Here is a 15,845-nt window from a genome sequence, read left to right on the forward strand (position 1 = left end):
TATATATAGATACAGCATATGCTGGATAACACTGGCTTGAGAGGAGAATTGTTTACTGGGTAATGGAGGACAGAAATTTCTTTTCAGAAATCCATCCTCTTGAAAATCCATTGTAGTTGTATTGGTTTGGTTGCCAATGTGCTTGGGTTTGCGGTCCTGGTATGTGTTCCACCCTTGACAGTCTTGCATTGGCCCGCCTCATGGGATAGGGAGGTCCCTTTTGTGTTTGTTACAAGATGATGTTGGTATGTGTAGAAATTAGACTGTCCTCCCAAAAAAAGGACACAATAGGTTGTATTGTAAGTCGCCCAAAAACGACATATAATTGCATTTGAATGACCAATACCATCTAGTGGCTCTAGTAACTATGACCCGAAGCAGTGGTGCAGTTCAGATAACGTGTATATAAGTTGACTAATTTCCTCATTTGGAGGTGTTGGGTTGGGTGGATGGCATAGCCCAACAGTGGATTTTGCCAAAGGAAACTGCCATTTCCAGCTGCGAGTGTCACATTTCCAACCGCAAGTCAGGACAGTTTTTTAAAAAACGTGACTGTGATAGTCCCCTCACCTTAACTTTGTGGTTATTATAGTAGCCACGATGATGAAGGTCGCCTAACTTTAAGGAAGCACTAACTTTAACCCACACCACGTGTTTCTCTAACCTTAACAAAGTGATCATTTTAATCCAAACCACGACCCTTCCCTAAACCTAACCAGACCTTAACCACAGTGCTGTCACATCATAAAACATCATTATTTTTAGCAGTGATTTGTAACAGTTTTAGAAAGCACAAACAAATGGTGTCGTCCTGCCAATTACTGCCGACTGGGGCGATAAGAAAATGCTCCTATGTGAGTCACATGGTCAAACAACTTATTTGGTTTTCTAATTTGGAGGACTTGTTTGTCAAACTTGAGATATAATAACCATAAACAATGATGATCATCATCAAGGACTTCAGGAGCCTCTGCAGTACATTTTACACTGTATGCCAACAAGACTGCTTTGATGAGAAATCTGCTAGCTTGCTTTGCGGGATGCTGATTTTCCAACAAAATCAGACTAAAGCTTTCACAGAGTTTTACACAAGCAAAGATGGTAAAGGGAGTGAAGGTGGATGGACACATTTATTGCAAAATCATTGTCTCTTCAGTCAAAGCTAAGCTGCTATGGAGGCAGAGGGAAAATCTGTGGTTTAACTCCAGCTGTAATTCTAATGCTGGTGTCAAATTTTCAGTCTAGTGTGTTACAATACCTGTATGAAGGCAGTGGCCGTAACCCGGAGGCGGCTGGCTGGGTCTCCGGTTCTGGCCAGCAGGTTGGGCCAAGTTTGCTCCAAGCAGTAGGTCACCTCAGCCCTGCCCAGACCCAGACCTGGGATCAGCTGGCTCAGCAGGAGCCGCAGCAGCTTCAAGGAGGCCTGGAAGACCTACATACAGAGCCAGTGGACGTTAAGCTAAACACTCGGTGGACTTTCCAAGAAAAGCTAGCACAAGGGTGACATCAATTAGCAGAGAGGCTAGACTTGGCAATTTGTAGTTTGAGTTTTTTTATATATACTCGCTAACAAGCTAACCAGACATATCCACCAGACAGTGAAGTGCCAACTAACATATTTCTTACAGGTAAATTGAATAACTAGTGCATTAGCAATATTTATGGAGTTTTGTGTACACCAAGTAGATTTAGACTGGAAAGGACATAATACAAACACCCTCAGCTACATTTACACCCAGGATGAAATTAAATGACAGGCTGCTCAGACCACTGAGTTGCCAGAGAAGGGTTTTTTAAACATGACCAAAACTGAGGCACACTTGTGGATCAGAAAATTAACCAGTCAACATCTTAATGGAGTATTCTGTGTATAAATGTGGCTAGGAAAATAAATCACTAGAATTATTGCGGCACTACTCTTTTCATTACTATACAAGCTGTAGATGGTTTCCAGAGAGGGGTTACAAGGCCATCCTTGTCAAAACTGTTTGTTCAAGGAAGCCAGCTCTGGGAGAGAGTACTGGGGTTGCATATGGTACAGGGGAAACATTGTTAAGTGTGTGCATGTGTGTGTGCTTATGCTTTAATAACATGAACATTAGTTCTGTTTGTAACAGGAATCCAGAGAACGAATGATGAAGAGTTTGACAGTGACAAAGTAAATATATATCCATAACGGTTTCATTGGGCTGCTTTACAGGCAGCAGCCTCTGTTCAATTAACCTGAACATTCACAGCATTAAAGACAAATGCCTTCTGAGGAAATGACTCACGGATGACACTTTATCCAGGAGGGCCCTCTTGACCAGGAAAACTGCAGCTCTTATCATGTTTCTCAGCTCCTCTTTGGGAGTGGTGGATGATACCTGCAAAAGCCTCTTGTGCACAGCCAGAAGTGCATCCTCTCTGTAGGACCAGGTTTTGGAATATGCCCTAGCTATCTGGAAAACAAAAGAGGGCAAAAGAATAGCCAAGGAGGGGGAAATATATCACAAATATATTATTAGTTATGTAGATATTACCTCAGATGTGGAGAGAGGTTTGTATATACACTGTGTAACATATATAGGTCATAAATTACACACCCATACAGAATATCCACTGATATGTGTTTATTAACATTAAAGATGTTTGATAAGAAACCATTTAAGCAGTTCAATTCAATATTTTATATTATCAATGATATACGTGACTATGTGTAGTATGAAAGGTGTCACTCGTACTGTCAGACCCACAGAGATTACCCATCTCTGCAGTTCTCCTCAGTGCAATGGAGCCTTTTATCCACTGTTAGCTGACTGCTTTGGTTTCCCAGCCCACAAATTCCACTCTCAGCAACCCGGTTTGCAGCAGCTGCAGGCTACTGTCAGCAAAAAAAGCTCTGATAAATCCTACTATAAGCCACCTGCCCAGCATTCATGGAAAAAACATGATGAAGTTATCTGAAGAAACTAGCTGAACATCTCGCAACTAAAGAGCCAGATATGTTTCTCAGGAGTTGGTGGACACGAAAAAAAAAACAAAAATGCGTACATCCGCTCTAATAATGTCAAATGTTATGTTTCCAGCTTGTTCTTCTGAATATCAATCAATAATCAAATTAAATCAATAAATGCAAACAACCTACTGTTTCTAAATTACCTCAAACACACCATTGGTATTCAATACTGTGACTTCTTATTAGTTATCTGCTGACATACACATCTATACAAATATATCTGTGATAGCTAAAACAGGGCAATAACATCCAGTTACAGTACATAATACAAATGATCCTGAAAAAACACTAAAAAGTATTTGTTGGAAAAATCCAAGAGAAAATAAAACCCTTAGTTAGCTTAGGTAGTCATGTTTTTCACCTTTACTTTTTCTTACCAGGTTTTCTCCATAAATCTCTATGGGAAGGCCAGCCTCTCTCTGGGCCTTCTCCGTCAGGGGCTCTGGCTCTCCGCTCATCTCAGGGCTAGGTGGACTCTTTTGGATGTCAGGTTGGGGGGAGTGCCCTATTTCAGGGCTCTGAATGGCCTCCACTGGCCAGTCTTTCCTCTGAAGGGCTGGCAGTGGCCTCTCATCATAAGGCACACTGATAACCTGACAACGCAAGACAACAATGTGGAATTTAAAAACTTAAAATATAATTATTTTTTGAAATATAATATTTACAAAAAGTATATACAAAAGAATTTTTTTTTTGTTTTGTTTTTGTTGCCACAGTGTTTTGATTTATATGTATATTTCAGTATAAAAAAACTAGAAGAGGGCACTCGAGTGCAGATTTCCGCCAGATGTGTACAGTCAAGATGGCAGCAAACATAACAAAACAGGCATTTATTAATATTGTATCGTGCCGAACTTAAGTGGATGATGACATATCAGGTATGGAATTAATCTGCAGATGCTCCAGTTAAAGATGAGACCAAACTTTTTTATGGATGTCAGTTTTTGAGCCATGACAAAGGCCAAAATGTGGCCTGCGGCAGACTAAGTATGCCTTGTTTTTAGCCTTGCCGACTGCTGGAAGTGCCATGCTATGTTGTAACGCATACTGTAAACTGGCGAGGACTGCTGAAAAGACCTAAGTCTAAGCTTTACAATGGGCTCATAAGGAATCTTATCAATATTTATTTAAATTCACAACACAATCCGCTCTCAAGGTACCGAAATTTGGCACTGATTGATCTAAAATGGAAACAAGGCATGATTGGTTGTTTCTAGCGGAAACAAGATTCCAAACTGAAGCAGTTGTTGATCACTTCCGGCCCCTACTGACCGGTTAAGAGGAGTGAGGAGACAGCAGTCAATGGCAGTATGAAACAGAGCAGTCAATGGCATTATGAAATAGTTTTTTTCAAAAAATTGTCACCGCAACCATGAGAGGTCCTTGAGCATACAGTCATAAATGTGCACAACAATTATTTGGCTGATGGGTCCAGTAGCATGTGGGATTAGCTGCAAACAGATACACACATGGACACACACACACGACCAAATGCATGATCCCCTCCAGGCGTACGCCTGGCAGAGATAATAATACATTTTCAGGAGATTTCTCGGTTCAAAGGCTCTGAGAAAACTGATCTACAATTTCAAGCCTGAAAAGGATGTCCATCCTTTTAAAAAATTTATCACCTCTACCGTTATTCTTTTGACTCACTCTCACTAGTATTTGATCACTGAATAGATCGCTCATTTAACATCATGATGACAATGAATGTTTGACCCCTTTCTATACAAACCCAAGCTCCATCCAGTCAGCACTGTCTCCAGTGCCCCTAAGCCAACTGGCACCTTCCTGCCTCGTACAAGGCTCAAAGCCCTGCCTTGAGGCCAGGTTGGCAGCCGCTGAAGTCAGCCAACTGTTGCACGCTTTTAATTAAATAGTGAAATTTAAACCTGTAGTGGGGCTGGTCTCAGTAGGTGGTGAGTAAAGCATAAAGGCCCCTGCTGGTCATAATCTCCCTGTGTGCTCCGTGTTCCAACACTACAGAGGCTTAAGCCAGGAGACAAGTTTCCCAAGGTGCCACAGTGTGGTAGATTATTTTTAGTCATGCTAGGTATGACAATGTCGGCCCATCAGTCTGTCCATTGGTCAGTTCATTGGACAGACGGTTGGTCAGTCCACAACTTTGGTCCTGACTGAAATATATTAACAACTATTCAATGGATTCGGATCAAATTTGGTACATACATGCATGGTCCCCAGAGGATGAATCCTACTGGCTAGACCTGATGACAGCCAGACATTTCCTCTAGTGCCACCATTATGTTAACATTTTTCTTCTTTAATGAAACATTTCAACAACTAATGGATGTATTGCCATGAAATTTGGTACAGATATTTATGGTGTCCTGCAATGAATCCTAACGACTGACTGACTGTTTCCTGTAGTGACACATTTGTGGTTTTTAGTGAAAGGTCTCAGTGATGGGTTGTTGTGAAATTTGGCAATTCAACATCCCCGCAGGATGAACTGAAATCACTTTGAATTTCTGACTTTTTCTCTAGCACCACCATCAGGTCAAAGTTTATGACCAAATACCTGCAAAACTAATGACAATAGTCTCAGCCTTAATTTGTGTTTTGTGCTAATTAGCAAATGTTAAAGTGCTAACATGCTAAACTAAATACCTTACCATTTAGGTCAAAGCACTGCTGGGCCTGATTACAGCCTCACAGAGCCGCTAGCACTGGTTTGTCTTACTTTATCTGCTGGTATTGAACATGTTTCATGTTTCCATGTGAAGATGAGGTGTATCCACAATGCGTTGATGATTAAGCACAAGGTTTGATAAAGTGGCACTTACGTCTATCTTGGGTACAGTAGACTGGGTGCAGGGTGTGTTGGGTTGGCTCAGTTTGGCCTCAACAGTTTCTGTGTCTGACAGTTGGTTCTGAGGAGTGTTAGATTTCTTCCCCTTCCTCAGTGTGTCTGTAGTCACAGACAGGGGCTTGGCGGGGACTGAATGGTGACCTGGAGACGGCAGAAGGGAGGGTGGATCCTGGGCTGAGGTTGAATCTGCTGCCCTCGTGATCTGGTGACAAGGTATAGGGACAAAATAAAAGCCAGTTTAGGCAGGATAAGTTATGGGTATGTCATGATTTTTCCCCATATTTCCCCTTTTAACACCAAGAAGTTTTTTGTCCACCTGCTGTTACTACACAGGTGAAGCATCGCCATCAATGGTTGGTGACTGACCATTGCCATGTCCAGCAGGTTGTGAACCTCCAGCTGTTGGTAGACGCTCCTCCGGTACTCCTCCATCTGCTCTTTCTTCTTCTTGGCAAGGTCATAGTCTTCCTTTTCGATGGCACATCGCTTCTCCACATCATATCGAGCCAAACGCTCCCCCACCTGGAAGAGCCCGGAAAAGGGAGAAGTGAAGACAGCCCTGCGGTGACACATTGAACATACATTGCACAGGTAAACAGGGCTATCATACGAGTCTACTCCTGGTCTTGAGTTCCTTGATGGTATTCTTCTTGGCCTTGTGTTTTCTTAAGGGTTGTTCAAGTTTATTACAACTTGGATCCAATTTGCATACTTTTGGCTATCAGTGTTATTATTACTATCAGTAATAATAGCACCTTACTCCCAAGTTCATTTCTGAGATTTGAGGGCGTGGTGATGTCATGAGGAAAGACATACGCACAGTCAGACGATCAAACGGGTTCTAAATAAACCCCCAGGTCAGCCAAACTTATTTTTAAAGAGAAAACAAGGCTGAATGCTACAAATATTACCCAAACTGTCCATCACCTCATTTCAGTGATGTCGCCGTGTTTCCAGATCTGAGTTATTACTTTGAGTAATTAAGTGAGTACAGTGTTGGTATAACCAACAGAAACAATGGCTAAAACTACAAAAATAATATCCGGGTTGAAATAAACCTGAATTATTATTTAAACCTAAGCAGAGCTGGTTTTGGGATTGACTTGGATATCACACAGGCAGCTCTGCCCTGCTCAATAATACAGGCCATACCCTGGTACAACACAACTGTTCGTGTGCCACATGGTGAATCATTAAGATTTACAAGCTGGAAATTTGACAAGAACTTCCAGTAACTCAGACACGTAATTTCTTTGTGAGGAAATTCCATTAAGCTGAATTAAGTTGCTAACCAGGCACCAAGCGACACAGTCTGAACAGCTACGCTTGGTGATTCTTTACTCTCTTTTGGACAAAACTAAGTGGTGCGATCCATACGGCAGCTGTTTCCCCAATTAATATTTTGGATTTCCAGCATGTAGTGCTTTTTTGAACTCTGGTCCCCAACTCTGTAAGCCCTTGCTCTTCCTTCAAGTGAAGTAAAGTGAGCTGTGTAAAGTGAAAGAAATACACCCAGCCAATGCTCTGCCTTCTGGCCTGTCTTTTCTCTATCATTTGTTTTCAGATATCGTGTAACACCATAAACTACTCTCTGACATCCTGAGGGTGCGATGACAAGGGATTTTCAGCATGACTACCTTGGCAACTGCTTTGTCTGTGATGCTAATATGCAATGCTAACAAGGTGCTAGTGTGTGTGTGTGTGTGTTATTTGGTTACAGGAAGGCTTGTGGTTGCAGGCAGAAGGAGAGACACCACTTGAGGACCATCACTGCAGCTGTCGAGCGTATTAAGTATTCATGGTCAGCATGGTAACAATGTATACAAAGGAGGTCAGTAACAGGAATCTGAACAATGTTTAACAACTACTGTTACAAACAGTGGTGAAATTACACTGGATGTCTGTAAAAACAAAAAAAAGAAAAAGAAAAAGAGGCCTCACAAAGTTGAGATTTGAAAAGTAAATACTGTCATCAGTAGCAGTTGCAAGGAGTGTATGATGATATCTGGACCTGAATTATTTCCTTACCACAATACAACATTTCTCACAAATTTTACAGCAAGTGGTAATATTTTCATTGTAGTTCACTGCACATGGTCTGCATGTGGACTTCATTAATTATAAATTGGTTTGAAATGCTGTTTCTCAAAATTCAAACTCCATTTTCCTTACACACATTACTTTTAGTAAAAAACTATGTAAAGCATGCATGTAAATGTGATGGTTGTTGCCACTCTATGCAGGATATAAACCATTAACAGACACTGATGACAGCCAGTTCGTATTTTAACTACAGGTAATTTAAAAATGTGCAATTGAAAGAGAGGAACAGGGAAGAAGTTCTAGTACCACCAGCTGTTATAAGCGAACAGAGAAAAAATGGTCTAGTTAGGAATAGAGTTTAATACTAGAAATTGGGATCTCAGTATTTTGCCGACAATTCTTGCCAAAATCTGTTGCCTTTTGGCAGTTACCTCGTGCTTTTGTGTGTCTGTGTGTTCACATACTACTTGTTTGTACTGAAACAAAGACGCATTCTCTGAACTTCATTAAAGCTACCATGCAACTGCTGTAGCAAAGTCCAACCTCAAAATGCTGCTACAGTAATATAACTGGATCAACTTTTCAGCTGCAGCTCTTCAGACTACTTTTCTTGTAAAAATGGCAGTTTACAGTCCAGCTGTGTGGGAAAATATTCTTTAGAGTAAGTGTGAATGAAGTGCAAAATCTGTAAAACAAAACTATTCTGGAAGGTCAAGTGGCTTAACCTCTTAACATCCACCAGGTTGCCGGCGACCCGCTTAAGCCAGTTGTAAGTGGTAGCATCACACAGTAATGAGTAAAAGCAATTGGCACAATTTGGCCAGTTGGAGATAACTGGAGAGGTTCGGGGACACCAGTGACACCACAAACTAAAAACTCCCTAGCTCCCATAAGGTTAGGCCTAGAGGTCTGGAATTTTATACAGGTTGACAAGATGTAGAAGATATGTGGTGATTTGCATGGTTCTGGCATAAAACATGTCCTAATTATTGTTATTCAAATATGACTCATTATAAACGAGGACCAAAAACATTTTTTTGAGCCTTTTTTGAACTGATGTAGTTTTGTTTGTGTTTTAGCCACATGCTAAACAAACACATTTCCAGAAACTAGAAGATGTCACTTGTCAAATGAAGCCTAATACATTCGCATCGTGGTCTTACAGTTCTTCTGTTATAAACTTTTCCATTTGGGTGTGCCAAATAGGTGAAAATTCTATAAAAAGGGTGGATGTTAAAAGGGTTAAAGGAATAATTTGACAATAATGGGCAATATGCTTATTCATTTTCTTTCTGAGAGTTAGCTAATAAAATAAATACAGCTCTCACGTCTCTGTGTTCAGTATGGAGAGCCAAGAGGCGATAAGGAGGAGGTGATAATCTTAGCTTAGGTTAGTGTAATGACCGGGAGCACAGGGAAACAGTTTACCTGTCTCTGTCTAATGTTGTAGTCCAATCTGTCTACCAGCACCTCTAGAGCTCACTAATTACCACGTTTAACTTGTTTGTTTAATCCATACAAATAATTATGATCTCTGATTATTGTATTTAAGCACTTTTTTGTCTTTTGAAGGCCTTAAATATGAATTATTCCAAGACTTTTTCAGACCGTGAATAACTCACAAAGACTCTAAAATGCTCTCACTGCTGTGAGAGCGCATCCTGGTATTTGTGGTGTATACTGGTCAACCAAGTGAGCAAATATTTGGTGTCAGTGTATTGTAGCCACTCAGTCTGCCTCACAGCAGCTACTGTACCTTTTGCAGGTCAGCTATGGCCTGCTTCAGGTTCTTAGCCTGCTCGTATTTCTCCTGGCGAACCATGTCCTGCTTTTTTTGGTCCAGGAGTCGGATGATATGGGCCACTTCAGGGTCCTGGTACATGTCGAAGGCCAGGTCATCCAAAGGAGATATCGACTCACATTTGCTGGGTGTGAGACAGGACACAAAGACACAAAATGTTAGTTCCATTTCAAGAAGAAACATTTGAGACATGACATAAACTAAACATTGAAATGTTTCTTTCTATACAAAGACACCGTACTGTCAGGTCTGAGTGTGTTAGACTTATGAAACATGTTAAACACTGTGAAAAGAGAATAGCTGATTTACTGATTCATTTGCCAGAATGGCAAAACAGAATACATGTGTCATTATCAGTTAAATGGGTTGGGTATTATGCAATTTCTGATCAAAGGGGAAAAACACTGACCAAACCCCCAAGGAGTGAGACCCTGAGGTGAACCGTCCCTTGGGGGTTGATATTTAAAAAAAAAAAAAAAAAAAAAAAAATCTATTTCGAAATGTGTTTTCCTCTTTGCACAGACCACCACCTGCATTGTCTTCCAATGCAAGTGACCCTGAATGCCTTATTGGTTGGCTTCCAGACTAAATGGCTTTGTTGAACAATGTTATTGTCACAACACAAAGAAACCAGGGTTCAATGGCCTAGCCTCACCCCATGAGGGTCGTGTCCAAGGCGGCTTCCAGCTGGGTACTGTTGAGGTAGTGTTCGATCAGCTGTTCTCTGCTTGGCTGGGGGTAAACAGATGTACAAATTACACACACATGCATATATACTCTTGTATTGCTGTGCTCAGGAGGACCTTCCACTGACCATTTTTTTCTACTTCCATCAGCTTTAAAGTGACCCTCAACTTCACCCCTTGCCTTAGCTAACCTTAACACTGCCCTTTTCAAAAGTGAGGATCAGCCTGAATGACTTGGACGTTACAACGGCAGTAATACAAGTATGCTCTCTCACATTCACACACACACACACACACACACAAGTTCAATCATTAATCAGCACCTCAAGGCTAATGCCATATATGTACATTTGTCATCCACTGCATACACTGTTATCACCTGAAGTGTTAACCAATCATTATATAAACTGAAAACAGTATCCACTGGTGATATAGTTTACATAAGAGATAACATAGTCTTGCAGTATTTTGTGAGCACCAAATGCTGAAGCACAAACTTCCTGGTACAGCAGAGCATCACTTCACTTCACTGATGGCCAGTAATAAACAGGAACCAGAAAAAGGGCAGAAAGAAGCCAAATATGTTTTCATAAGTCAAAATTTCAGATAGTGGAACATTACTAGGATAAAATAAAAAATTTGGGAATGGTAGTAATGAATCATCATAAGGAATGATAAATTTTGCCTGAACCATTGGTTAACTGACGTAATATGTTACTAAGCCAGTGTTAATAAAGTGATGTGACAATATCATATTGTCTTCATTTGTCACTGACACAGATTAGATCTGATGTTTTTTGCTTTACAATGCCAACAAACTACGCTTGAATTGACTAAAGGTCACCATATACGTGTTTAAGAGTTAGTTCACACAAGTTAGGTTAGTTAAGTTAGTTAAGTTAGTTTGGCAGAAATCTCAGAGGCAGATATCTCAGAACCTGGACAAATGAAACCTAAACTATCTGCATGGCTGCATACCTCAGAGATAAGTGAGAAAATATGTTTCTTTTTTCCCCAGAATTTGCGTGAACCAACCCTTTAAAGCAGCACAAGCTTTCAGCCTGTATCCACACTACAGTGTCCCTCCACAGGACAAACATAACTCTCACCCATAGAACAGATAGAACAGAACAAGATCTAGCCAACCCTGCAGGCAGGATCACCGCTGCGCTCAGAGCCGGATTAGTGGAGCAACAATGCACGGCCTGTTCACTGGAATCTGTGCGAGTCTGTGTCCGTGTCTTTCTGTGTCTCTCTGTCTGTGTGTGTGTGTTTTAAGGTGCTCTCTCTACTCCAGGAGCTGTCCATCTGCAGGACTATCTGATTACACTGGCTAACTAAAGGCCTCCTGTGTGATTACATACTACCCTCCCCTTGTGTCTCATTACTACATTCCTGACACATATACACACACATACACACCATTCAGGTAAACATGTGTGTATATACAGTACATAGAGTGTCTTAGGATCAATATAACACTTATGTAATATAGTGCAATGTGATATATCTGTTCTATGTAAACTATATAATACAACAAACACTGCCTCAAAACTTACAGGTAAGTTGAGTAAGGTAAGTCTCAACAGATCTTTCTGTTGTTGAAGGCTATTGTACTGAATTTTGATCATACTGTGTAGGTTTTCTATATCTGTCCATCTCCAGCCATCTCCAAGTATTATAGTGATAAAACCTTGAAATAGTAATAAAATAACTGATGCTTCGAATCCTGTTTGTGTTTTAAGAAGTTTTATGAGGAATAAACGAAAGATGTACAATATGTGATGAATACTTATTTTAGCTGTTTTTGTTCATTTAAATATTCCCAAAGTTCAAACCATCATAGTGAGTTCAATGTCAGTGGATGGATGATGAAACATCTGAGCGGCTGATGACAGAGAGATGTCTCTACAGAATCTCAGTGCAACAGCACCACCCACTGCTGTGCAAATGTAAGTTCAGTGATGGGTGACGAGAGCGCTCACTTACAATTGTGTTAAATGCATTGCCATCCAAAGAATCTCCCAGAACATTAATGGCAACCAAAGCCACCTGAAATCATAAAGAGATGCTGGTGAGGTGAACAAAACACAACGGTGAGAGAAAAACAAAGATCAGTGCATATGATAAATGGGTGACTAGTGGGGTTTAAAGGATAAAGGTGGTGATACTCTGTTTTTGTTATTGCCAATAAATGCCATGAGAAGATTTTAAAAAAACCTACAATGAACTGATTCTACTAATGTAAACAGGCAAAAAAAATGTGAAATGTTTCTTCATTATGATAAAAAAAATTATGATTTTGAGTCGATCCTACATACACTTTCCTCCTGCAGTAAATACTCGCTAGACACCAACTGTGCTATAATCCACCCCAGAAAATACTGAGAGCAGACTAACACACGGTAAGTTTTGGTCTTTTCAATAACAAAACTAAGAATAACTCCAGCCTTATCCTCTGAGTTTAAAAAAATCATCTATTAAGAGGGTTTCAAAAAATGTGACATTGATACCTGGAACTGAATTTTAAGAATTAAAAAATCTAATTCAAGCTACAAATCTGGAAAAGGCTGCCTTTAAACGTTTAAAAAAAGAGCTGCAATTATTCACTCCATTGCTGTTTACACTATTGATTATTCTTTTGATTAATAGTTTAGTCTCTAAAATGTTAAAAGCCGATCACATGTTATCAGAGCCCACAGTGATGTCTTGCTATGTCTGATCAATAGTGAGAAACTTTAAAGTATTCAATTCACGAGGATATGAAATGGAGAAAAAAACGCTAATCATGAATTAAAAGAGCCGTGAGCAGCAAAACGTGGCATTTTTACTATAAAAAATAAACTATATAAACTATAAATGACATTTGATTGATTGATTACTTATCAGAATAGTTATCAATTCATTTTCTGTCTATCAACTAATTGATTAATTGACAAATAATTTCAGCACTACTAAAACTACCTGATTGTAGTGATTGTGCCGGTTGACGTGGTTCCCATGGAAGGTTATTCTCAGGTACATTCCGATGGCGTCTACATGGACTGACTTCAGCTCCCGAGCTTTGAAGCCTGTCTTCTCATTTTCCGACAAAGACACATACCTGTGGTGAAAGTACAGCAATGCTTTTCAGTTCAACTCTTCTGCTGTGACATCCAAGTAACTGAGATACACAAGACTATTACATTGCCAAGCCTAGTCTGCAGTCTCACCCGAGTCTGCGAAGCTGCCCCGGGAGCCCTGGGGTGCTGGATTCAGGGAGGGTGTCTCCAATGTGGAACTCCACCTTGGCTGGGATAAGGTACTGGTGGGCCAGCAGCTGCAGCTTCCTTACTCTACTTCTCTCCACCAGCTGGAGGGTGATGTGTTGAGGGTAGGAGCAAAGCCTGTGGAATATTTCAGACACAGAAGTTTCTCAAAGAGGGAAGAACAAATTTGTGAACTATCTAAAAAAAAAACTGCCATTCATAAAGTATGTTTTTAAGTTGCTTTTGCAGCTTTAGAGGACATCAAGTGTATGTGCTGGACTTGATACTATAGTATTATTGTTTTTCAAAAATTGGCAAACAAGCGAATAAAAATCTTGAATTCCACAATTATTTCTGAAGCACATTCTGATGGTAAATAATAAATAAGAAAGCTTGTGGCTCTAGAGGGAGCAGGAATGTGTCTGTGTCTTCAGTAAAATTATTAAGTTGCCATGAATGAACCCTGGCATGTCCTTGAAAGTGAAGCGCTTTGTTGACGTACCTGCTGGACCTCCACCCATTGACAGTGGGTGCATGGACCATGAGCTCCTTGGCACTGAAGTTGTCCTCATGACTTGAAGAGCTGACCACAATGAATCCTATCTTTCTGGGCATCCCTCTAACAGACACTGAAAGTTCAGAAACAAGCAACTGTATCTATTCTGCAAAGAAATTCAATTAGTGACTATGATCAATGTAAAGATGATACAGAGTCTAATGTGTGTTTACAAACATCTGCAACTTCCAGAGTCAGACTCTCATTATACTGCAGAGTGATAAATTAACTGTAGGTTTATTTATTATATATCTGTGCTTTATCATCCAAACTGCACCCTCTTTAGGTCTGGTTATCAAACCTCAATACTCTTTTGGAACCAACTGAAATGTATCCTTGTCACCAAGTACTGAAAACTGTAAAACTGGATGTCTGGTCAGATTCACAGTATTGTTTACTTATCGATCACTTTTTATTTGATCAGATAGCTCTTGAAAAATAAAAGCTTTGCTAAATTTAGACTGTGTTTTATTTAGGGAAAGTTTTACAGGGTGCTTGTGTTTAGACAACATTTCATTTTTCAGAACTACTTTTGTTGAATGAAAAAATGTATAATACATGTATGTATATTATGTCTATAATGTTTTGTAATATCAAATGGGTATATTTATCAAAATATTGAAAAAAGTATAGTATACAGTATTAGTAGTTGTATCAGTACAGTCATTCAGGTATATCATATAGGCACTAGTATTGAAAAAAATTACCCAACTATGTTCAAAGAACAGAGGACTGTCACAGCACTTTGTCCATCTACACTACTTACAATGAGGCAATATTGAATATTTACCAATACATTTCAAACTATTTAGTGTCACTTCACTTGCTCTGACCAAATAACGCTCAGCTAACTAGCAAGTATAGCGTTACTAATGTAATTAGCGACGAGTATGACGAATGCAAGAGTGGAGCTTAAAGATTTGTTGGAAGGACTTTGCCATGAATAAGAAAGAATATATAAACAGTCAGTTTGTTTAACTACATGAAGTTTTTAATAATGGTTCTCTTCGGGAAAAAAGGACCGTGGACATGACATTAGCAGCCTCCTTCACAGGACAGAGAAGCCCTTGTCTCTGATTTGAACATGTTAGACGGAGGTATTAGCTAACTGTTAACTACTCCATCAACGTCGCTGCTCTTAGAGTATTTTGGGGTATTTTGACTGGCTAAAATCCGATAAATGACCTGACAACTGTCATTCAGTTTGTCATACCTTTTTCTTGGTACACAGTTTAAAGTAAATAGAAGTTTTCTTGCGTGTATTTCAAAGATATCTTACCACGAACATTACCGTAATGTTGACAGTTCGTATTCCCATCTCATCTCCATAACCACCGATGACAACAACCCAGCGCGCACATGCGTAATGGCAAGATTGTCGTTGGTCGCAATGGATTGTTGTTAATGTAGTTTTGTGTGCGTGTACGTACACGTTTTTTGACTTCAGCAGTTATTTGTTAAAGCCAACTTGCACCGAGCCACATCCCTGGTTGTATCATTTTTCTGCCTTCATCTTGCGACAACAACTGTGTCGATAAATATTCAATATACATTTTAATGCGTTTCCACAACTTCTTCCTGGTCGTAAGGGTGGGCCGGACGTTAATTTTTTTTTCCCCCTAGGATGGCGAAGTCATGACTCACCCTACTCTGCCTCTGATTGACTAGTACTCGTTGCCT

The 15,845-nt window shown here is 40.0% G+C and overlaps 1 protein-coding gene across 3 annotated transcripts in view; it reads right to left on the minus strand.

Moving 5' to 3' along the window:
• cep104 (centrosomal protein 104) overlaps positions 1-15,550 on the minus strand; it is a 35,009-nt gene extending 19,459 nt beyond the window's left edge. Inside the window, exons 1-12 of one of the 3 annotated variants that reach the window (XM_042409593.1) lie at positions 15,445-15,550; positions 14,112-14,238; positions 13,574-13,747; positions 13,326-13,464; positions 12,351-12,413; positions 10,331-10,407; positions 9,631-9,799; positions 6,198-6,353; positions 5,806-6,033; positions 3,376-3,591; positions 2,274-2,441; positions 1,259-1,432 (exon numbers count right to left, since the gene is read on the minus strand). In XM_042409593.1, the coding sequence (XP_042265527.1) occupies positions 1,259-1,432; positions 2,274-2,441; positions 3,376-3,591; positions 5,806-6,033; positions 6,198-6,353; positions 9,631-9,799; positions 10,331-10,407; positions 12,351-12,413; positions 13,326-13,464; positions 13,574-13,747; positions 14,112-14,224 (1,677 nt within the window). In that variant the 5' untranslated portion in view covers positions 14,225-14,238; positions 15,445-15,550. The remainder of the gene's footprint in view (positions 1-1,258; positions 1,433-2,273; positions 2,442-3,375; positions 3,592-5,805; positions 6,034-6,197; positions 6,354-9,630; positions 9,800-10,330; positions 10,408-12,350; positions 12,414-13,325; positions 13,465-13,573; positions 13,748-14,111; positions 14,239-15,444) is intronic. The other 2 variants (XM_042409594.1, XM_042409595.1) reach the window with 2 other exon arrangements.
• Between the last annotated feature and the right edge of the window lie 295 nt (positions 15,551-15,845).

Source organism: Thunnus maccoyii, chromosome 4, assembly GCF_910596095.1.
Source record: "Thunnus maccoyii chromosome 4, fThuMac1.1, whole genome shotgun sequence".
Lineage (NCBI taxonomy): Eukaryota > Metazoa > Chordata > Actinopteri > Scombriformes > Scombridae > Thunnus > Thunnus maccoyii.